Source organism: Arachis ipaensis, chromosome B9 (assembly GCF_059453495.1).
Source record: "Arachis ipaensis isolate K30076 ecotype BB chromosome B9, ASM5945349v1, whole genome shotgun sequence".
Lineage (NCBI taxonomy): Eukaryota > Viridiplantae > Streptophyta > Magnoliopsida > Fabales > Fabaceae > Arachis > Arachis ipaensis.
The window spans coordinates 150,416,914-150,440,256 of NC_142444.1; the positions used below are offsets into that span (position 1 = coordinate 150,416,914).

A 23,343-nucleotide genomic window follows, 5' to 3' on the forward strand; every position below is an offset into this window, starting at 1 on the left:
AAGCCACCTTATGAGCCTTTTATATAACTGCTCTTTTCAGGCCCTATATACTTCAGCACTCACAACAATAAGCCCATATATCCACAACCAAAAAATAAAAGTTAACTGCTTAAATTGCTTTTATGTTCCTAGTTCAATTATTAGGAACAAAATCATATTACAAATTGGAGAAATCTCAACTAATATCTATAACTAGATGGGCCTATGCTAAAACCTTCGGAAAATCTACTATTAATGAACCATAAAGCTAAATCTCACGGATCAATTTTACATGTATTATCTCAAACTGAATGTTACAATTTACATGCTGAAGTATAGACATAAGTGATAAGACAAGACAATCCTCAACTCCCAAGTATGACATGGTCTTGTTATCATTGAATTCAAACATAAACAACTATCTTGGTTCAATCTTTCCATGCAGCCCAACGTTTTTTTCTTGTGTCAGCAGTTATTTGAAGAAACAAGAAAGTACTATACATACTTTGAAATCAAGGCTATGTAAAAGCATCAACAATTCAAAAAACTCAACACACACAATACAATGATGACTCTAAGCAACATCATTGTTAGAACCTCGATCACCAAATGTAAAAATAAAACTGAAATCACAAAGGTGTTATACAATTTACTCCGGCCGCCAAGAAATGGGTAATTCGGCAAAGGGACACGGAGGTTGGGGGAGTCGTGGTTGCCGCATTGAAGGGAGGGTGACTTGCCAATTACAGGATCAACTGCATGGGCATCTGAACCCTGTGATGGAATCAGATCAACAGTTTTAACACTCTGGGAGGGAGTTTGCGGATGCAAATGGCGAGAAACTCGCAGCTGACTCACTGTATCGGAGTGGATGCTGTCGGTGACTTGATGACCCGAGAATACTTACAGAAGCATTGCTTGGACTTGGAACATAAGGAGACATGAACCTCGAGTTAAGAGAAGACAAAGATGGGTAGCCCATGGAATGTGGTGAATTCAAGTGAGAAGCTAGAGATCTTTGGGATGCATTCCTAAGGTCTACAGAGCTTTGACTGATGCTTAGCGATGGGGATTGTCGGTAGGACCTATAAGACGGCTGAACGTAAGGGGTGCTAGCTAAAGAGTGGTTGCGAGAAACGGACGAGGCATGTGAAGGTGGACGAGCAATTTGAATAGCTGGGGATGACGCTAATGATGACCTTGTAGAAGATAAGATGGAGGATGATACAGATGCTGGGCTGGTCGAAAGCAAAGGCGTGGACTCAGAAGGCGGAGGTTCGCTTAAACCAGTTCTTGCATCACGCTTACAAACGGGGCAAAATGTTCTCCATGAGGTAAGCCAAGAATCCACGCATATAGCATGAAACTCTGCATATAACACGTTAGGAAAAATGGAATTAGACCTAAATACAACAAGCATCAATATAAGCAATGCCAAAGCAGAATGCTGAAATTAATCTTCTTTAGCATTATTTGCTTAGTTAGTTGACATGGTACCAGGACCTCAGAGTCTCTTATTCTACTTTCTCCAGATCTGATTCAACTAGTTCACTTAGCTTTCAAGCTGAGTGCTCGCCGATTTCTTACCTGTGGCAGATTCTTTTTGGTTTAGGCTATTTGGTATCTACGATAGGGATTACAATTACATCAGTTTCTCCTAAGTTCAGAAGTTTTAGCTTATGAAAAAGGGCCAAAGATTTCATGACGGTCCTCGGTTTTACAGTGTTTTAGTGTATATGGGACTAGATTGCTAATATGGCAGAACTTTAAAGCTACTATTCAGAGGGGCTATCATAATTGCTACATGGTTTATCACTTTAATTTCCCCATAGGTCTAAGCTGTTACTTTTTTCTGAAAATAAAAATATTTTTATAAGGATGTCTTATCCTCTTTTTGCAGATTTTCTTCTCTTCTAATAAAATTTATTTATATGTTTCATCACCAGAACATTTGTCAGAGCATCTAATGAACATATTCCCAATTAGTACGTGTAAGTATGACTTTGGGAAAGTTAAGATAGCTCAGTTTTTTGGAATTTCCAAATCTTGAGGGAACTTTATACACATGCAATTCAGCAATCATGTAATGATGAATCCAGGATACAATATTTTATTATATTTTTCAACTTGTTTGTCTCGTAAACCTTTTTTTGTGTGTTCAGCTTAATTCTAGCAGGTTATGTACGTTAAATGCAGAATAGCATTGGATTTGGTAGTCAACATCAAACAATAACCACTAAATTCAAACCAGACCATAGAACCCAACACGAGAATATCCTCTTTTTTTTTTTTTTTTGAAAATAGAAAACAATTATTTTGAATGGATTGCATCTGAAGACGAAGTAAGATTTGGTATTGGAAGACTTACTGTGACAACAAGGAAGTATCCTGAGCTTCTCTCCAACACAATAATCTTCAAGACATATGGCACATGTTCTGGAGGTACAGTTGTCTTCTAAGACTGCAGTAAATATCAAACTAGGCATTGCTTTCACTAGGCGACTACTCATACCATGAAATTCACGAACACGAGAAGCTTGAGGCCTTTCCCTTCTTATGCGATGCCTACGAACAAAGAAACAGGTGGCAAGCACAGCAGACATTGCTAGTAGGGAAATAAATGAAATTGCCATGATCGACCATGCTGAGTTCTCAAAACTTGGAATAAGCCATAGCTCCACATCAGTCCTTCCGGCGTATTCCTTTAGTAATTCACCTGAAGCTTTTGATATAAACACAGCATGTATTCTTATGCCAGCAGAATTTCCTGCCACTGGAATCCAACATAATAGTGAATTAGATATACGCAACACATGATATACACGTATATTGAAAGGGGAAAAAAAATATGGACATCTATCCAGTAATAAATCATCTTTAACGGCCATACTTTCACCATGAACTTAGTTAACTTACATCCTTCATATTGTGAACCTTTTACTCATGTATTGTATGAGGCTGGGTTATCAACTAATCATCCTTTTCACAAAGCTTTTAACAATGTATTTTAATCAAGTTACTAGTTACTACATTTCAACAGTTGTTCAGTCCTTGCTGATCCAAACTTCCATGTAAAGAGTATGACACTTTAGGAGCATCCTTTGCATTTAGTTCATCAGTGTTCAAATGTTCATAGAAGTTAAAATTTTCCAAATAGTTGTTCAATCCTTGTTTATCCCGACTCCAACGGAGACAAAATATGTCACTACTAGGTAAAACAATGAAGATGATTCTCTCTTTAACATTCCAACCAGCTTACCAGCATAAGCTTACCAACCAACAAACCCAGATAGCATGCATAAATAAATTTTGGTTCTTCAGTGTTAAAATGCTCATAAAAAGAAAAGCATATATACTTGATTAGAAATTAAATAATTCCCTCGCCATCTTGTATTGGAGGATATCCAGACATTTGTAGTGGAAAACATATATCTTGCATTCTGTTTAAAATTTTATGACTTACCATCCAGCTTAAACAAGGAACTACTCAAACATACAGAAAACAACAATGAAAGATCACTTCACATGATTGGATGGTCTAAAGCTATCAGAATCTGTGTCTCGAACATACAAACACAACATACAGACACACTCAACTATGAAAGATTACTTCAAGCCTTATGCCTTCCAAGTTAAATCATACTAACTTATCATTTTAATCCAACTTCCATGGAAAACATCATAATCTCATTTTAGGTTTACAACAACCATTTTAATGTAGAACCTAAAGCCACTATAGTGATTTTTTTATAATCTACGTAGCAATTTTCTTTTTTTTTTTTTTTTTTGCTACAACCAGTGACTGAATTTGATGACTCACATTATCAGTAGAGAAAACCAAGCTTAATGCAAATTGCATGCAGGATGAGAATGATAAACAACAATATGCTGTTGCACGTAAGAATTGGTCATTACTTGCAACCAAGACACCACTATCCTCATTGTCATAGACAATTGCAGCTTTGTAGCCAGCCGCTTGTGCTCTTCTGACCTTTTCCTCAAAGCTACATCCTCCCCTAATCATCAAAACAAAAGGCAAACTCGCATTCGGAAGTTGTGGAGCTTTGTTCGTGAGGTCAGTGCAAGCATCAAGTGGCTCTGCCGAATATAAGACCCCACATTCTCCAGACCCTTTGATCGTCGGAGCTGAAATGAAAACAGCATTTGTGTCAAGAAACAGATCATTAAGAAACAAAATTACCATCAGCAGCACTACAAACATTTGGAAAATACCACACGTCAGTGTTCACAATTTGATATTTTTCAGCATCAAATCAAATCCTTTTTTCTATTTTTTTTTTCTCAACTTTTTTTTGCCTTCGTTTTGCAGATGGTTTCAGACATAGTTTCAGCCGAATCAGTTTCCCACTGACAGAGCTTCACCAAAGACACTACTTAAGTTGAAATTTTCACCACTCCCAAATACTCAGGAACCAAAATCACATTCAACTCATTAACTAAACAACTTAAAAGTTAAAACACACATCACATGCACACAAAAAAGAAGAAAACTCACCGAAATTAGCTTCGATATCATCGAAGGAGAGAGTGATGTTGTTCCCAATCAGCACCACTTTGGCAGCTGACAAAGCACACAAACCCAGCAGAGAGAAGAGAAAGAGGAGAAGATTCGAGGTACCCATCAGTGCAAAAGATTTGAAAAGAACAAAAGGGCAAAGCTTTTGGTTGAAAATCATGCAAATCAGAAAGCGATGGAAGAAATTTGGGGATTTTCTTTTACTATTTAGGGTTTTGGAAACACAGCAAAAAAAATAGATACATCAGCTTCCATCTCCCCAAAAAGAATCAAATGAGTCTCTATTCCTTTGATGCTTTTTCTCTGCTATAGGTTTGAAATTGATTGCCAATCAGAAAAACCGAAGAAAAAAAGAAACAATTATCCGAAAAATTGATTGCTGATACTATAAATCACTATTCTAAAAGAGAAATAAAAATAAAAATATCACAATCTGGAACCAAATACTGAAGTTGCAAGTTGAACTTTCTTTCTTTTTTTTTCTGATGAGTTCCGATTGAAAAAATTGAACTTTGTAGATAAGTCAGTTTGTTGCTGAATTTGCCAATTTGGTAACACTAATACACTATCAGAGAATTTTCTTTTTGATATTTTTTTTCTCTGTCCGGAGAAAATAATGAAATTTATAAAATCGGATCATTATCGTCTCTTATAAAATAAATAATATTAGGTAATCAGTTACTATATTCTATTTGCTTGTAATTTTCTACATAATTTTAATATTATATAATTATTATTTTTGGATGTATCAGAAACTGTGATAACATTAATATTAGCTGTTGTTGTTAATATTAATAATTAATTAAAATATGGTAGGGTTTTATCTCACCGCCAGAAGAACCCTGGAATAATATGAGGACATGTGGAACCTCAACCTTTAATATTTTATTTTAAAAAATAATATAAAGTTTGATGAATACATTATAGAAATGCAACAACATTCAAGAAGAAGCAAGTGGGCAAGTTGAGATGTATTTGGATTAAGTAGTGGGGCCTATGTCTTTTATGGTAAGTCTTCTGTGTGCTAACCTTGTTTAGAACCTTGTATACCACTAATTTTTCCTCTAATCATGTGCATGCACCAAAGCAAAACCACGTTCTAATCAAGGTTTCCTTAAAAATAAATTATAAAATAATTTTGATGCAAGAGTGTTTTTTTTTTTTCCTATCATTATTTTAAAATAAGAAATAATTGAATCATAACATGAATACATAGCTATGCAGTGACGGATCCAGAAAATTTTAGTAGTGGGGACAAAATTTATATAACATCATAATAATTTTTATAATAAAAATAATATGTATATATAAAAAATTAAATATTAAATTATCTATTAATCATTATATATATATATGTATAAATATATGTATTATTTAACTTATTTTTAATGTGTATTTTATATTTTAATATATATTTTATACAAATAATTATTTTTTATGTACATATAACATGATTATTGTTATGATTATATTTTATTATTATAAAATATGATTAGCCTTCAAAATATTTAATATATAAATTACAATACTAAAATAATAATTTAAATAATAATATATAATTTAAAATTCTATTGTTTTAGGTTTTCTATTTTAAAAAATTAAATAATTTTTCTCTTAACACTACCATCAAAATTTCTCTCTTTTTATATATATTACTAAATAATTATATAGAAATCCACTTCCCAACGCAATTAGAAGTCGACTCTTATTGATATTTATAGTTAAAAAAGTTATTTCAATTAATACAGTTGCTATGCAAAAATTAAAGCTAATTTAAAAAAAAAGATAAATAATATTCTTTTGAGTTGATTTTTAAAAAGGAACAATAATTTCGTTTAAATTTGAGAATTAATCATTCTAACGAATTTCTAATATAAAATTTTTAAATTGACGATTAAGTACCAAAAATTGAGTAAAAAATTATTGTGAGGTCAAATTTAATAATATAATGGGGACAAATAAATATTATTATCATATACTACTCAAAAAAATTTCAAATCGTAGTGGGAGCGCTTGCCCCACACCATTGTACATAGAACCGTCCCTGTAGCTATGTGATTATGTTATGTAAGAGATATTTAATATTAACAGTTAATATAAGTATTTTTATGATTTACAATAAACAAACTTTTCTTATTTTTACAGACAATTTTTTTTTATAACTATATGATATATAAGATTAAATTATATGAACAAAACCATAACTGAATGATTAATCAGAAGAATTTATGCATACAATATAATACAAGACGACCTTGGTGTTGGTGGTGTTGTCAGTACACCAATCAATTGTAAGTGGTTTTTTGCTTATTATTACCGGACAAAGAATTTTCATGGCTAAAAAGGATTATGTTTTTTGAAAGTAAATTGTAACAGTCGCCTCAACATTAGAAAAATCATAATATATACTTAGTTTTTAGATGATCATTTATATAGTCAATATAAAAAAATAATTATTTTTATTAATGTGTTTTATGTAATTAAATAGATATATGAAATTATTTTACATTAATAATATATCAAAATTATATATATAATTAAAAAATTGAAATAATTAAATATGAATAGTGCAAAGTCTAGTTAGTTCAGATCCCTTCAATATCAAGTGAGTTGTCATGTATTGACAACTTTGATCTGGAAATTATACCATTGGAATCTTTAAAATAGAAAAAAATGGCCCTTGTCATCTTAGAAATAAATAGAGCTAGTGTGTGAATCTGAATGAAAGTTTGGACACAACTTAAATTATCAAAATACACAATCTCAAATGTTTACACATCCTCCCAATAGAAATGAAATTGTCAAGTTTCATTGATAATAATATTATTGGTTTGTGTTGGTTTAATTAATCCTTCTTGTCTCCAGCTTAATTTATACACTGCTTTCAACTATAACTCCATCTCTCAAATACACAAGCATAAACGCATATGTCAAAGTTGATACGATTAAAGCATGCATATATGATGCAGATTCTTCCAGCTGTATAACTCCAACATAACCAAATATTAAGTCGCAATTTGCAGATGCAGCAGCCTTCAATAACTTTACAAACTCCTTTAGTCTTTCTTCATCTTCATTGTCAACAATTGTAGAAACTGTCTTCCTACCATAAGCTTGAATCAACTTAAGTGTGTCACGGGATACAGGCACAGCCGGACAGCCATAATTAAACAGCATAATAAGTTCATTCACAATAATAAAAATCAGTTGCTTCCTTAACAGCTTAATCAAACCCTTATAATTAGAATGAAAAGATAAGGTACATTGCCCCATAAACAAATTCTAAGGCAGTCAGGACCTAAATGTAAAAGAATCAGAGTAAGTAGAGATAGATGGATAGGGGTGAGATTTTGTCCTATCTGATCCCGTCCCACTTTACAATAACCTTCATAGAATCCACCTCGTTTTTATCCGTGAATAGTAAAAAATTAAACCATAATGGCATAATCCACTTTGGTAGGTACTGCCCTTATAATTATTAAAATCCAACAAATAAAATTAAATTTCAAAATTTATATAACTACCATTACATATATAATATAAATTAAAGTAAAAATAAAAAATATATATATAATATTATTAATTATTTTACATATATTTTATATATTATATATACCGAGACGGATAGGGACGTGAGTAGGGCATGTGTTAGCCAAATTTGACCGCATCCAGCTAAAAACCCATCCTAATTACCCACTTCGAACACGTAAAAACTCATCCTAATTACCCATCCTAATCTGACCGCCTTATGCATGCAATAACCCATTGACCAGCGACAAACTCTTAAATGGAGCTCAGTACTGCGGCGGATTAGTCATTAACCTGTCAGGTTGGAGAATACCTTGGAAAACCAAAAAAAAAAAAAAAAACTAATCCGTATAGTGTTGTCATCCCTATAGTAAGTTAAGTTATTACAAGTGCAAATTCTATTCTATCCCCATAACCTTCGATAAATTTTGAGTATAGATGATATTACAGATAAAAGAGATACGATACTTGACATTGTGAAATTATTATTATATGAAGTGTTGTGTTCATGCTCACTAGTCACTACCAGCTACTTTTCTATATGAGCAATGCTTCATTAACATGCATGCAACCAACTTTAAAGGTGTGCCAACCAAATAAAAAATAAAGTAACAAAAATCTGAGGTAGCTTTCTAAGGGGGATACAAATAAAAAAAAGTTAGCTTTTAAATTCATGATTTTAGAAGAAAAAAACTTTTCTATTTAAAAAAGCAAAATTGAATATAGACCAATTTTATGTTGAAAATGCATAAAAATTAATTTCTTTATTTATTTGAGTTTTTAGTTTTTTTTTTCCAGTGTCTAAATACAACAAAGTGACCAACTTCAGGTCAAAATAATTGATAAAAAAAAAAGCTTACTATATATAGTCTTGAAATTTATATTTCTTCTTTTCTTTTTTCGCCCCAATTTTAGATATCATATAGTAGCTTCGTTATTAAAACCTTAACAATAAAGCTAAGAGTTTTAAATAATTCAAAACAACTTCGAGTAGGAACATAAAATGAACAAAAGTATATCTCCATTTACTAAAATAAACTCATTGCAAAATTCTTCCATATATGATGGACAAAGCTCTAGCTAAGCATGCCTAAATGAATAGGGGGATATGTTCTTCCTCGAATATGGACCAATATGTTAAAGGAAGTAAGAGTTTATAATTAGACAAGAAAAGAAAGGCCAAAATATCTATCCTATATTCCTATTCACATATTTCTTCATCCACAAGTATGAGGCAAATTTTCATCCAAATTGTGAGCTTCATACAACTTTGAAGCGGCAGGACAACCACAAGTCATGTGTGCATGAAGTGATTCCCAGTATCATCTGCTGTCCACACAGCTAACTCTGGCTATGCTCCCTCCATCCAAGGCATCTCGGTGCATGGTACGGAACAGACAAATGAGCGTTCCGACATCACTCCAACTTTACACGCTTAGAATTGGCTTCTCTTAACCAGTCAATGCATTCCTCACTAGTTCCAGAAGGATTCGCAAGTTGCCATGCCATTGATTTTTCTAGCTGCAAGTGAAAATGATATATTAGAACCTCAAATTTAGTAAGCGTTCAGTGTGCATGACTGTGCGAGTAAAAATGCAGTAAATAGAATGACTTACCCACTCCTTAACCAGTGGTCCTCCTCCTTTAAGCTGTAAGACATTCATAACATCTTTGCCACTGATCAATGGCTTCACCTCCCAAACTTTGTTGAGGCCTGTTATCCACCAAAATACGTTAATATTTACATAATGTGTGGGCTCCCAATCACTTAAAGTGGTAGAGGTTACAACTAAAATAAAGCCAAGCATAGATAGAACAAAGAAAAGAGATACAACTTCAAATGCTCAGCAAACTAGGATCATGAATATGAAGTAGAACAGGTAGATGCTGCAGTAAATTTTCAGTAAAAGCTATACACATCTTACACCTTCATTCTTCAAAGGATGCAAGCAATAGATTACAAGCATCAATGGTACAAGTTAAACGACTAATACAGCTCACCTAGTTTTATTATAGCACTCTCCACTGTATTAAACAGATCTCTCCGTTTGTGCAATTGTAAGGATTCATCCTCAATGTTGTTAATGTCAATGGGATGTAATAATATGGATACCAATAGTGCAACTCTCCATAAATCTTTAAGCTCCCTCAAGAGAAAACCTAAATAAATCAAATATAAAATCTTGGTCACGACAGATGCAATCCATATGTAAAATAACTTTGCAGTCACATCCTAGAGAAACAGATTTCCTTTCATTAAATTGAGGTAATCTAGCAAGTAGCTTAAAATAAACTTGATTACTTAAGAAGCAAAATGTAGATTGTGGCTTGGGCGAAGTGCAAATAATATATAGGAAACAATGATTAAAAAATGAATAGAGGGGAGTGTCCATGGCTAAGTTCCACTAGGAAACCCAATAATTTAGATGAAAACCACAACATAGTAAAGCATAATAAAATTAGCATACAACACAACTTACAAAACTAGCAAAATAAGTTAACTGAAGATTGACGACAACAAGAGCTAAGCTACCAGAAAAAATAAGGAAGAACTGCCAATACTAAGGTAGCAGACCAAGAGCAATATACCTGTTAGAACCCGGACTCTAGAAGCAACAGAGACATCATCAATCAATCGTCTCATCCAACCAACATCATCAGATTGCAAACCCTCATTAGATGCAAGACAAGGAATCAATGACAAGAATTTCTGCGATGCTCGGTGTAAATCAAGCACCTGGATTTTGAAACACAATTACAAACACATTAACCAATAGAAACATTAACCAGATTCTGAAAAACTGAAATGATTTATATTACAGATGTTAGAACTCTGTTATTCTGGGGTTTACTAAGGGTAAATGGTAACTGACCATTTCTGCATCCTTGGATTTTCGCTTGAGTGAGTCACGAATAATATAATTGACAACAGGAACCTATAATTCAAAATAATGTTATTGTCTTAAACCAGCATGTCATTGGAATACAAGAAAACTGACTAAAGAAACTGCATTACATAACAATATTAAAATGTTCCTCGTAAATAGATTTTGTGGATAAAATCAGCCTGCATTTTCAATTGAGTATCAGGTAAAACTTGAGCTCAATATTAGCAATCCTTGAAATGAGACAAATAGTCCCTCCCAAGATTGTCCAATAGCGTGGTTGTCATCTCTACTTGTGTCGCATGACAGTCTAACAAGATATAGATTGTGGTTTCTACATGTCTAATATGAAATACTTCCAAAACACAAACCAAAGAAAAAAAGAGGAAAAGAACAAAGCAAGACACTAGAGTTCTAATTTAGACACTTTGCTAGATGTATCGATTCAAAGCACAAAAAAAAAAATAAAAAAATTACAAATTCAAAAATAGTATCACATAGAATGGACAAGACACATACCACCTTCGCTTTCTTTACTTGGTAAGTGGTATTTTTAAGTGGGAGAAACAAAGCAGCAAAAAGTGACAACCTCCTTTCTTCGTCCTAAGCAACACAGAAATCATTTATCATGACCAGATATAATCAAGAAAAAATAAAATGATAATGGAATGACAACAACTTCTTATTGTGACCATATATGTGAAAATGGATTACGGTAAAAATGAAAAACTCATTACTCACTGTAAAGGTTGACTCTTTGAGTAAATGGACAAGGTTCCATGCAGTATCCAAGTAAGCAATGCAAAGTCTGGATAAAGTGAAAGAATTAGCTGATCACCGTTGCCAAGAAAGATAAACATTTTATCTTGTGCAAAAGTATAGTGAAAAACAAAATAGAGAGCCAAGAGGGAAAAAAATGTTACAAGTATAGGGTTTAGCCATTTACATAGGGAAGGAATAAAAGTGAGAAAAGTGTCTCTTCATAATTTGTTCAACTACTACTGTAATATTGCTAGTAAACCAAACAATTTTTTCTTATCCACAGGTTTTGTGGGCCTTGCCCTTGAGCACTTCATGTCATCTGTCAAGTTCAACCCATGTCTGATCTTGTATCAAAAGTTAAATGAATACTAGAGCCAAGAAGAGCCATATGCATTTATGTATAAAATTGATGCATCTCCCATCCAACTTATGGATTTCACCTCTATTCTTCATAAGATTTGGTTTTACAAACAACTCCATATATTATATTTCACAAGGCTTTTATAACATGTAAGGTGATGAGGGAAAAAAAAGAAATGAACTTTAATATATATATATATATATATATATATATATATATATATATATATATATATATATATATATATATATATATATATATATATGATTAGGATTGTGTGTGTGAGTACAATAACAACACACGTCTCAATGAGTATAATGATACTTCTTTCAAATTTGAAGTTCACAACAAATATATAAGGCTGCTAGTGGTGCACTGACCATTATTGTTTTTTATTCTTTCTTTTTTTGGGTAGAAGTGGCAATAATATTCAGCTAACTCTTTCTATGTGCGCAAGATGTGTGTGAAATTAATAAAGGATTTGCAATCATTATACACCTTTTAACCTATTAAAAACAAGGGGGCAAAAAACCTGCAAACTTACCTTTCACATCCATCTGAAATAGTAGGTTCAAACTCAGGAGGAAGACTGAACACAGTCCAAAATAATGTCAGATCACAAATATGAGTCATTGCCTTGACAGGTTGATTTCCAGATATCATAAGATCAACCTACAAAACAACACACAGGAGACCATAGACGACTAAATTTTCAATATTATATATAAGCTATTTCCGTTAAAATATCCAATAGCATTCCATAATTGAAAACCACTTCCTCAGTATCCATATTGAAGGGAATGGGAGGGTTAGCACATACCTCTGTTCCAATGCGCTCTCTGCTAATTTTAGCAGCAAGAGCATCTTTCACATCACCACATGCAGCAGCTACTTTCAGATCTTCATCTAGAGTGAATTCAAATCTAGCACCTATATATAATAAAACATCTCTCTTAAACAGAGCTGGAAACCAAGTTCAAGCTTCGTATAAAAGCATACAAAAAAATGTTCACAGGGTATACAAAATGCAAATATCTTAAAAATTAAAGTATACCAAATCTAATGGCTCGAAGAACTCGTAAAGGGTCATCAAGAAAGGTGGCCTTGGGAGGTAAAGGAGTCACTATCCTTCCAGACTTAAGGTCTGAGATCCCTGCAAAGTGCCAAAGAGATTGATACATGTGGAGATATAAAAAAGAAATGTGTGGAGGGAAGAGGGGGAGGGAGGGTCAAGTAATTCTTATACTTGTTTTGGCAATAAGATCAATTCTAACCTCTCTTCGTGAAATCTTCAACCGAACCAGTGTTGATGTTGTAGAATAAGCTGTCATGCACAACCAAACAGCTTTAGGGAACTATCATTTAAAATGTCCGAACAAGGACTCAAACCAACATTCACAGAAAAAATGATGGGCCATAGACCCAGATATATGCACACAAAGATACCTGTTAATTGTCAAATCCCTCCTATATGCATCCTCTTCAGGTGTGCCAAAGCTTTGCTGTTAGACATGAAGAAAAACTTTATTTGGTTTTACTCGACTTGGTAATGGGGAGAATATACACAAGCACACATTGCAAAAGTAGATAATCAACATTTCATGTTGGCATAAAATTAGCTTAAAAAACAAGGAGTGTGCAAAACATAGAGGAAAATCGCCTTCATCAATAACAAGACAAGACATTGAAGTGATTCCAACTAGGAGGAAATTAGCATAACATGTTATACGACAATAAATCAAAAGGGAATAATATGAAATATACATATAACAAGAACATGTTAACATACCTTAGAAGGAATGCGGCTATTCTCAGTATACTCTTCACTCCTTAAGTTAACAAAATCAATCCACATATCAAACAAATGCATCCTTGCTGTCTCCAAATGTTTCGACTGGTCAGGGTTGCTGCCAAAAAAAATGCCATTTAAGTTCTACATCGCTCCAAAGAATTCAATTTTCATGACTAAACAGAGTAACACTTGAGAAACATACAATAAAAATGTTTTAAAAAAAGAAATAAGAATGGGAAATTGGGAAGAACATACGACTCAATGACGCAAACACCCTGAGCATCTTCACCGATGGACAACAAGTACTCCCTCACCTTGTCGACAAACTCAGTGCCCATCATATTGTCAAGAGCGATATCAATGTCATAGCAATCCTTCCCCAGGAGCTGCAAAACCAACCAAATTCAAACTCCAAACGGAAAAATTACAGGTAAAGAGCTATGTAGAGAGAAAAGAGCGAGGGACCTTGTCGCGTACCCAGCCGCCGGCGACGCGGAGCTGAGTTTGGAGGTTAAAGTGGCGGAGAGTGGCGAGAAGCCTATCGAAGATTCTCCGCTCAATGTCCGAAAGTTCGATTTTGTCCCTCACCTGAAGAATGTGCTGAGTGGCAATCGACATTGGTGCGCAGGCGGAGTAAATTGGAAACGACGGCGTAGAGATAGTTGTTGTTGTTGTTATTGTTGTTGTTCTTGTTGGAAGGGGATAGTTAAGAAGAGGAAGAGGAAGAGGAAGAGTCGTAACAGTTGGTGTGCGTAAGAGTGAGAATCTAGTGAGGAAGAAATGGCTGGTTGCAGTTTTCAAAGTGAATTTCATGGAATCCTTATACGGTTTTGAATGCAGACGCTTTATATAACACACTGCTCAAAATTGCGGTGCTTGCCCATTTCCCTCATGCTCTATGCTTGTATAACAAAAGTATAAGTGGTAAGTTCAATTCTTAGTTTATAGAGAAGGGTAATAAAGGAAAAACCGTAAAAACACAACATGAAATACAAGTGCTTATAAAAACTATGATGGCATGAAACATGCCTGTTAGAGATTATTTGAGTGTCATTAAGTTGTTAAAAAAAGATCTTTTATCAATGAAAGAAGATCTTTTACATTTTTTAGCATAGTTATTAGAATCGAACTGGTAATTGAACCAAGTAGACTACTGGGTCATTGGTTGAACTAGTTGACCTGGTCTCACTTAAATAATCAATTGTCCAGAGATTAATTAAGAAAAAGAAAACACCCCGAAAATTAAAGTTATAATGCAAATGCTGAAATTAGGACTTTTTTTTTCTTTCAAGGAAATATATTCCATTGGAAAATAAACTAATATGGCAGCATTCCAATATGTTTTGTGAACATGAACATTCCTCTAGAAAAGCCTAACCGTGTGGCTGTGACTTGTGATTATGCTTTTATGTGCCACAATGTATCTTCTACTGTCACTCTCTCCCCTTTTTTTTTTTTTGCACTTTTTAGCATCTTTGTTCTAAACATGCAAAGGAAAACAAAAGGGCCATCCTCCATCAAAAACAAGACAAATATAACAAAAAAAAACTTCAACTCAAATGAAAATTCCATGTTGAAACTTAAAACTGCTAGAACCTTCCCATTTTCTCTCTTTTGAAAACAAACAACAAACTCTTATTTATTACCACTGACCTCCAAATCAAACCATTGCAAAGTGATTAATCCACTGAGGAAATTAAAGAGTGCTACACAACACCAGAAGAAGACCCTCTTATTAAATCTTCATCATTTGATTATCAAGCTAGGAGACAAATTTTGTAGTGCTAATAAAAATGTCTTCTGCTTTATTATCTCTCTCAGTTTTTCCAACTTTAGTATACAAGCCTCAAGAAAGGAAAAAGAACAAAGAGAACAACAAATTAAATCAATTAGTTTTACATACAAATACAGTTAGCATCAATTTGTCTCTTCTAAACCTACATTAAAACAGCAAAAATGAAGTCCAAAAAATTAATATAGAATAACTATAAAAAAAAAACTCACCTCTACACTGCAGAATGTCAGAAAAACCAAAGTCAGCAGTTAGCGACGGGTTGGGGCCGTTCCACCGTCGAAGAGGCAGGCCACCGTCGAGTAGAGGTGACCGCACGAGCAGAGAGAGCCAGCAGAGGAGGGAGTCAACACGAGGACGACAGAAACGGAGGTATCAGAGACAGAGGAGGCACGAGGCGGAGGCGGAGGCAGAGAAGGCAAGCCACGGCGGAGCCAAGACGGCCGGCACGACACAGAGGGAGGCGAGAAGTGGCGCAGACGAAGCAGAGTTGCCGGCGAGAGGCGCGGAGACGAGGCGGTGATGTTGTGGTGACAGTGTGTGACCCTGAGGCTGAGAGCCGCTGCCTGTGTGAGAGTGTCAGAGGTTGGGGATGGGGAGGGGCGACCCGTGGGAAATTAGGGGTTTTTTTTTTTCCCTCGTAACACAACGACGTGGTATTGGGTGGGGGGATTTTTTTTTTTTTTTTTTTTAAATCAGAATTGGATGGAGGGTTAAAAAAGTAAAATACACGGTGAAGCTACTGAGTCAAAAAGAGTTAATAGTTTTTCTTGTTTTGTTGCTTCAAAGATCTTAAGATTTTTAGCTTTTGTAATTTTGGGTCTTTGATGTTTTTGCCCTTGGGTTTTATTAGGGCTGTTCTCCGTGTTTTTTTCTTTTTTGGGGAAGTTAGAAATAATAAAATTATTTTTTTTTATGGTTTTAATTTGAATCTTAATTTTAAATTGTGCCTAGGCTGAAAAATCCCTTGGATTGTTATGGTTGGATGGCATGAAAAGTGGACTTGTAGTGTATCATGTTCGGATGCTGTTCTGTTTTTGCGTGTTTCTCTGAATCATATTTAGGGTTTTAAATTGTTAAAACCAAGGGAAACCTTTTTAATTGATGGGAGTAAAGAATGCTAACAATTCTTAGCCTCTTCACTATTGAATATGTGGCCAAATTCGGCTAATAGTTCTTAAGGTGAATGAATAAGTCCTCCTAGTAATATTTGATTGAAGGATTCAGCTCATATTCAGGTATAATAATCACTATGTGCCTGTGCTCATGAGTTTCAATTTAGCAGATGCTGATATTCAATTGCTGATGATTGTTTTGGAAAATAAAATCATTAAGATTCTTTTGCTGAATTCTAGTTCTGTTAATTTCGTTGCTGGTTTGTTTGTCGTGTTTTAATGTAGTGGATTTAACCTAATAACTTTATCTTGATTCACTGAACCATGTTAGATTGAGTATATAATCAGATATCAGGTGATATCAGATTAGTAAACCGTTGATTGATTTCTTGTCTTTTTGTAGGCTGAAACTTGAAAGTACTGTTGCCTAGGTTGGTTTACATTGTTGTAAAATGATGTTTTTCTCAAATGAAATTGAGACGGTTGAGATTAGAAGTTTGAAGTTTTTGCAAAATTTTTGCTTGCCTTTATTAGTGTCCAAAAATATATTCTGTTTCCACTTTCGAGAAATTTTGCTAACATTCAGCAGGTTTTCATACATGTTTGCTTTTTGGAGCCTGGTTTCAATTCAAGAACTTGGGATAGCTTGTGATGGAAAATATTACCCCTTATTCTTGTCCCCATTTTCAGCTATGGTTCTAGTATGAGAAACATTGAACAATTTTGAAAGTTTTCTTGGTTCTTATTTCATTTTCTTGGATCCCTTTATGATTTTAGGAAAAACTGTGTCAGTGGATCTGGAGACAACAAGAGGGAGGATCAAGGGTTGCAACAGTTGATATACTTAACTACATTCAGGTAGTATCATGTATAAATTTTCATAAATCCTTCTGCTGATTGAGAGTGGCTTAGTGGGGGAAATGTGTATTTCTCTAGCAAACAACACCAACACACACATGGGGTAAAAGGGGATGAGAGAGATATATGGACTATAGAAGTGGAAGTTAGTGAAAAGAAAGTGCGTGATCTACGGAAGTTGACCTGATCATGAGAATTTTTGAAGGGCCTAAGCTAAGCAGCACAGAATTTTGTGTAGAATTTGGCCCGAATCCCACCCATGATCAGGGATGAGTTCTTTTACTGCCCATGGAGAAAGAGGTACAAGATAGTTTTGAAATGTTATACCAGTCTTGCTGTCTTCATTCCTCAACTATCAGTTGAAGTTTTCATGGTTTTAAGAAACATTCAGTGGAGAAACGATGCTTGCTTATTTATCAGTTGTCTGTTGTATCTATAAGTAGGCTAATTCACTTCTTGTTGCTTTTCATTCTGTTTTTCTGCAATCCTGTCTATCTTTCTTTTTTTATTTTCTTAAATTAAGAGATGGTTTGTATGGAGATGTTCTTTTTAGTTTTAGTTTCTGTGAAATGGTTTATTTGAAGTTGTATATTTTACTTGTGGGCTTCAAGACAGTACAAAATTGCCCTAAAGCCGCTTCTTGATAGAGGTAGAAAAAATAATTGTAGATCTTATGCCACTTTGAAGATTTGCTGGATCATCCATTTAAAATCTTAAACAGTGAATATGATTATGAAACTTGAGAACTTGATGATCTTGTGGCAATCGAAAAGGGTAGTTACGCAGGATAGAAAATATTTTTGAGCCTGATAACTTACCCTGAAAATTAAAGCGATTATGGTTGTTGTGTGTGTGGTTGTGGCAGCTATTTAGATATGTAGATGTTTTGGGAAAAGTGTGATACTCAATGTTTGGCTGCTCTGGGATGCCTTTAGGCTTTGAGATTATTGGATTTGTTATTCTTGGTTGTAAAGTGCATATGTGAAAGTTTATTCCACTGCTTGCAGAATGAGCTTGATTACTCTGGAGAGGAGCCATCTGTGTCGCCCAGAGCACCACCACAACACCAACAATCTCAACATCTTCAGTTACTTTGTTACAAACTTTAATTTGTCCAGAGATTTTTGCAAGATAATATTTCATTCTATATATTCTCCCTCTATTATAAGTATTCAAGTAGAAAATACATGTATATTGAGCCTTGTTATTTTTGTCATACTTCATTGTAAAATATTGTCAAGCTGGATCAGATTTATCTCTGGATGAACCAGTTTGAGAATCTTGAATAGCATTATCTTGTGGCTGTGAGTTACTTTGTGATTGTTCCATCTGTAACAATCAGAAAATCATAGACCAGAAGATAATTTCAGAAAACCATGAACAAATAAGATATTCAGCAACCAAAATCATGAAGCAACAAACAAATTAATCATGAACAAATAACCTCAGAAAATCAAAAGCCAGAATCATGAAGCAGCAACCAAATTCATCATGAACAAATAACCCCAGAAAATCAAAAAAACAAAATCATGCATCCAGCAAACAAACAAATCATGAACAGATAACAAATAAATCAAAAATCGCAAACAAATAAATAAAATCAATCACAGAAAATCAGAAGGCAGCGAGGAGGAATAACCGAATAAGAACAGAGTATTACCGGCGGCGAGTAACGGCGACGAGAGAGGAGGCGAGCTCGGCGACGACGAGAGAGGAGGCGAGCTCGGCGACGACGAGAGAGGAGGCGAGCTCGGCGACGACCAATGAGGAGGCGAGCTCGGCGACGACGAAAGAGGAGGCGAGCTCCGCGACGAAACAGGACGCGGTGGTGGTTGCGGTGGTCAACGTCGTCGCTGCTGTGGTTGCGGGATGCGGTGGCGATGGCGGTGGGCTGCGAGGAGGATGGTGGTGGCGTGCGACTGCGAAGAGGGGAGATTCCTCTACTGGCTTCTGGGTGATTTCTGAGTAATTAGGGGATTAGGGCTTCGTTAGGCGTTTAGCCTTTTTTTTTTTTTTTTTAAGAGGCAAAACGACGCCGTTTAGCACTTTTATTTTCAAACCAAAAATCGCTAAAAAATCGAACGGTTCTTCCAGTTCACCGGTTAACCGCCGGTTCGACCAGTTTTTTGTCAGGCGGTTTATAACCTTATTCGGACCGGCTAGGTGACCGGTTCCCAGTTATTTTGGTTGAACTGGCCGGTCCGGTTCGGTTTTCAGAACCATGGTTAATAGTCAAAATCGTTCTTAAAAAATACCTCGATCTTCATTTTTGTCTCTGAAAGATAAATTTAATCAAAATTGTCCTCAAAAGATTTAAAATTAACCATGTTAGTCCTTCCGTCTATTCTGTCACTAACAACGTTAATTTTACTGACATGGCACGTTAGTTTTTTTTTGTCTTTTTTGTCGTGGGCTGTTAAACCCAAGAAACAGAAACAGAACCCTAACTACCCAGAACCTCGATCCACTCGTACCTAGCCCAAAAATCTCTCTTCAACCTATCTGAGTAGTTTCGAGCCTCCATTCCCGTCCCGCTGCAACACAACCCCCGCAATGGTGGTTCTTCAAGCTTCACGCTGTGCACCGTCTCCAGTAACTACCGCCGTCGCCGGATGTTGCAGAGTTACCACGCCTTGCTTGAACGTCAACCTCCGCCACCTATCAAGCGTCTTAGAGCCCTTGCTCCACAGCTGCTGCCACCGCCGCATCAATGGTATAGTGCTCGCTTTCCACCCCCAATCCAATTCGGTTAGCCGCATCACAGAGCACTACTTGCGGAACACGGTTGTCGTTGCACCAAGGAGGACGATTTCGAACTTCCGCCGTCGTCATCGTCTTCTGAACGATATGCCCGTTCAGTCTCCGCCCCTGATCTGAGCTTCCTCGGACGTATGCTCCTCTGTCCGTGGCTCCTGACGTCATCTGTTGTTGCCCTTGCTACTGGTTCTGTTGACGTCGTTCGATCCTTGCTCCTCAGCAACTCTCGACGTCGCGTCGGATCACTACCCTGAGTTCAGGGGGCGGGTTAATCGTACAGGATTGCTCCAGCGCTCCACCGAGTTCCATGGCTGCAATTTCATGTGCTAATCTATTTCCCTCCCTTGGCGTCCAAGTGAACCCGAACTTGTTATCCTCCCTTGCCAACTGTAGGATGTCCAACAATATTGGATCAATGTCCCCAATCCTGCTCTTTGATTTCAAATTATGCACTAGAGGTAAGCTATCTAACTCAATAAACACTTTCTATAACCCTAAATTGTTTGCAAGTATCATGGCATTCCTAATTGCTTCTGCCTCTACTGCTAGGCTAGAGATTGCTCCAATTTTGGATGCTGACCCAACCTGCACACACACACACACACACACACACACACAGAGAGAGAGAGAGAGGTCAGTTTGGGGTTTGGGGTTGGGTGGGTTAGGGTATGGAAATAGATACTGACGGGAGCTGATGAAAAGGCATTAATGTAGGTGATGGCAGGAAAAATGACATCAACGAGGAGCCAGCAACTGTTGGAACTGGCATGGAGGCTGAGACGCGTAGAGGAGAAGGAGAGTCTGTGATCTTCGGGTCGGGTTGTTAGGTTGGGGCTCCAATTTTCTAATGATTTGAACCTTGACAAAAAAAACTCACGTGCTACATCAGCAAAATTAACGTTGTTAATAACAGAATAGACGGAGGGACTAACGTGATTAATTTTAAATCTTTCGAGGACGATTTTGATTAAGTTTATCTTTCGGGGACGAAAATGGAGATCGGGATATCTTTCAGGGACGATTTTGACTATTAACTCAAGTCCAAAAATAAAAAAATGCTTACATATATCACTATTTTTTCAAGTTTTTTGGAATACAAAAATTTTTATTAAAAAATAGAGTAAAATAATAATAAGGTCCTGAAGATTTCGACTTCGAACAAATTAATCCTTAAAGAAAAAAAGTACCAATTCAGTCTTTTAGGATAGTAAAAGGTGGACACATGATGTCCTTCAATCAATTCATCAACTAAAACCTAACAGTGATACTTATATGTAATGTTAATTATTTTAACATGTTTATCTATGAAAGATAGTCATGTAGATAACAACTTTTGAAGTGAAACTTCACTTATTTTGATAGGATTGTGATAAATAGAGAGCAGTTGATAAAAGATATATAAAAACTCAGAAGATAATAAATGTTTCACTGTCCAAAACTACATCGTTTTTCTGCTCATGTGATAGTAACGGACATGCACCAATGTAAATAACGAAATACATGGACAATTCAGTTTCTACTACAAGATATTTAGTTATTTGTGGCAATTTATCAAACTCCCAATCATGATTATGGACAAACTCCCATCCAAACAAAATGAACCCAACAAAAAAAAAGAATGGTGAAACTCCAAAACCCTAAACAGAATTTTTTCGATTCCAATGAAGGAGAAAGACAGCGATGCCGCATCTCCAACTCATTCCGCTACCGCCAACTTACCTGCATCTGAGCCTACATCAATGCGCCACCGTACCAAAGCTCTGAAGCCCAAGGCCAGCTCCCTCTCACTATGGCGCGTCATATCCGCGCGGTGTTACTACTGCGTCGTCTTCTCCGGCAGGTTTTGCCACTTGTTCTACTTTTGCTCCGGCGGATGTGAAGCACTCGAAGTACGGTTTGGGCGTGGACTCAGTGCCGATGGTTGAGGAGATCTGAGAGAAGAGTGAAATAGAGAGATTCAGAGAGGAAAGAGAGCTCGTATCGCCATTGCCACTACGGTTTATCGCCTCTCCAGATCTGGTTGCAACGCCCAAGCCTCTGAGGATGTTCCGTTACGACCTCCTCGACGAGACGCAGAACAAGCTCAATTACATCCTCTCTCTCACCGTCGAGAACTTGCTCGAGCGCCGCCTCCATATTCTCGTCTTCAAGTCTGGTATAGCTAAGTCCATCCACCAGCGCTACATTAGGTCTTTTTACATCTTTCAACATTTTTCCTCAATTTAGGATTTTTAAATTCCTAACTTTCTATCACTCATGTTTCTTTGTTTTTTTGTACTTCCTATAAAGTTTAGAATCTAACTTCCTAAACATTCAAGTAGCTCAAAATTAAAGCCACAGAGGAGGTTGATTGAGCTGGAGGCTTTGGAGAAAGTCATCCATGAAAGAATAGGTTTGTTGTTTGTCATATAGCTCAAAATCTTACATATGTCAATTTCTAAGGTAATTGTCTTGCAAATAAGTATCTGCATAAATTTGCTGCTACTAACTGTGTAACCTTGTTGCATTCTACAGATGCTCCCGGAGTACCTAGGCAGTGGTGGTTTGGCGGGGGGATTAACTTGACTCCTTCTTACATTTTCGAGGAGGATGTTAAACACTTCCATTCGTTATATTCTCAATGCAAAAAATATTAGTTCATGATATTTTTGTGATTTAAATTTAGAATTTTGGGGAGAAAACAAGTCAAGTAAAACACTAATGAACCATAGTTTTGCTGTTCTAAAATGGCACTTCACATTCATGTATTGATGTTTTGCTTTAATGGTGATAGTGTGATTATACAACTATGTCTTTTTTGTTTTAGTAATAATATAGTTGTGTATGACTTTCTAAAAAAAATGTTTTACCAAATTGACGTTGCAAAATGTGTATGTGGTTGTTGCAGCTATGTGAAGCAGTAGTGTTGAATCATCAGCAAAAGAAGAAGAGTACCCTGTACCGAACATTTATGGCACCATTTTGAGTATCTATCTAG

The 23,343-nt window shown here is 35.7% G+C and overlaps 2 protein-coding genes and 1 long non-coding RNA gene across 6 annotated transcripts; 1 reads left to right on the plus strand and 2 right to left on the minus strand.

The window, feature by feature from the left end:
- Window positions 1–344: 344 nt before the first annotated feature.
- On the minus strand, window positions 345–5,192 carry LOC107617843 (Protease-associated (PA) RING/U-box zinc finger family protein). The gene is made up of 4 exons (XM_016319712.3): window positions 4,496–5,192; window positions 3,895–4,125; window positions 2,348–2,752; window positions 345–1,347 (listed from the first exon to the last, which is right to left on the minus strand). The coding sequence occupies exons 1-4, from the start codon at window positions 4,674–4,676 to the stop codon at window positions 779–781; spliced, it is 1,386 nt and encodes a 461-aa protein (XP_016175198.1). The 5' UTR covers window positions 4,677–5,192; the 3' UTR covers window positions 345–778.
- Window positions 5,193–9,048: 3,856 nt separating this feature from the next.
- Window positions 9,049–16,454, minus strand: LOC107617801 (tRNA nucleotidyltransferase cca2). Of its 4 annotated transcripts, none has more exons than XM_016319669.3 (16): window positions 15,849–16,454; window positions 14,310–14,740; window positions 14,100–14,230; window positions 13,842–13,959; window positions 13,499–13,554; window positions 13,327–13,376; window positions 13,107–13,205; window positions 12,873–12,982; window positions 12,597–12,724; window positions 11,671–11,737; window positions 11,449–11,532; window positions 10,918–10,980; window positions 10,634–10,781; window positions 10,046–10,204; window positions 9,661–9,758; window positions 9,049–9,565 (listed from the first exon to the last, which is right to left on the minus strand). In XM_016319669.3, exons 2-16 carry the CDS (start codon window positions 14,655–14,657, stop codon window positions 9,461–9,463), a joined length of 1,764 nt encoding a protein of 587 aa, XP_016175155.1. In that variant the 5' UTR covers window positions 14,658–14,740; window positions 15,849–16,454; the 3' UTR covers window positions 9,049–9,460. The 4 variants fall into 4 exon arrangements, with proteins under 4 accessions (XP_016175155.1, XP_016175156.1, XP_088356081.1 ...); XM_016319670.3 differs by having other exon boundaries at window positions 14,310–14,745; XM_088499955.1 differs by having other exon boundaries at window positions 14,322–14,740; window positions 15,849–16,301.
- Window positions 16,455–16,748: 294 nt separating this feature from the next.
- LOC110266321 (uncharacterized) lies at window positions 16,749–17,822 on the plus strand. Its single transcript, XR_015899941.1, has 3 exons — window positions 16,749–16,874; window positions 17,529–17,609; window positions 17,688–17,822. It is a non-coding gene; the product is annotated as an uncharacterized LOC110266321 (long non-coding RNA).
- The last annotated feature ends 5,521 nt before the right edge of the window (window positions 17,823–23,343 follow it).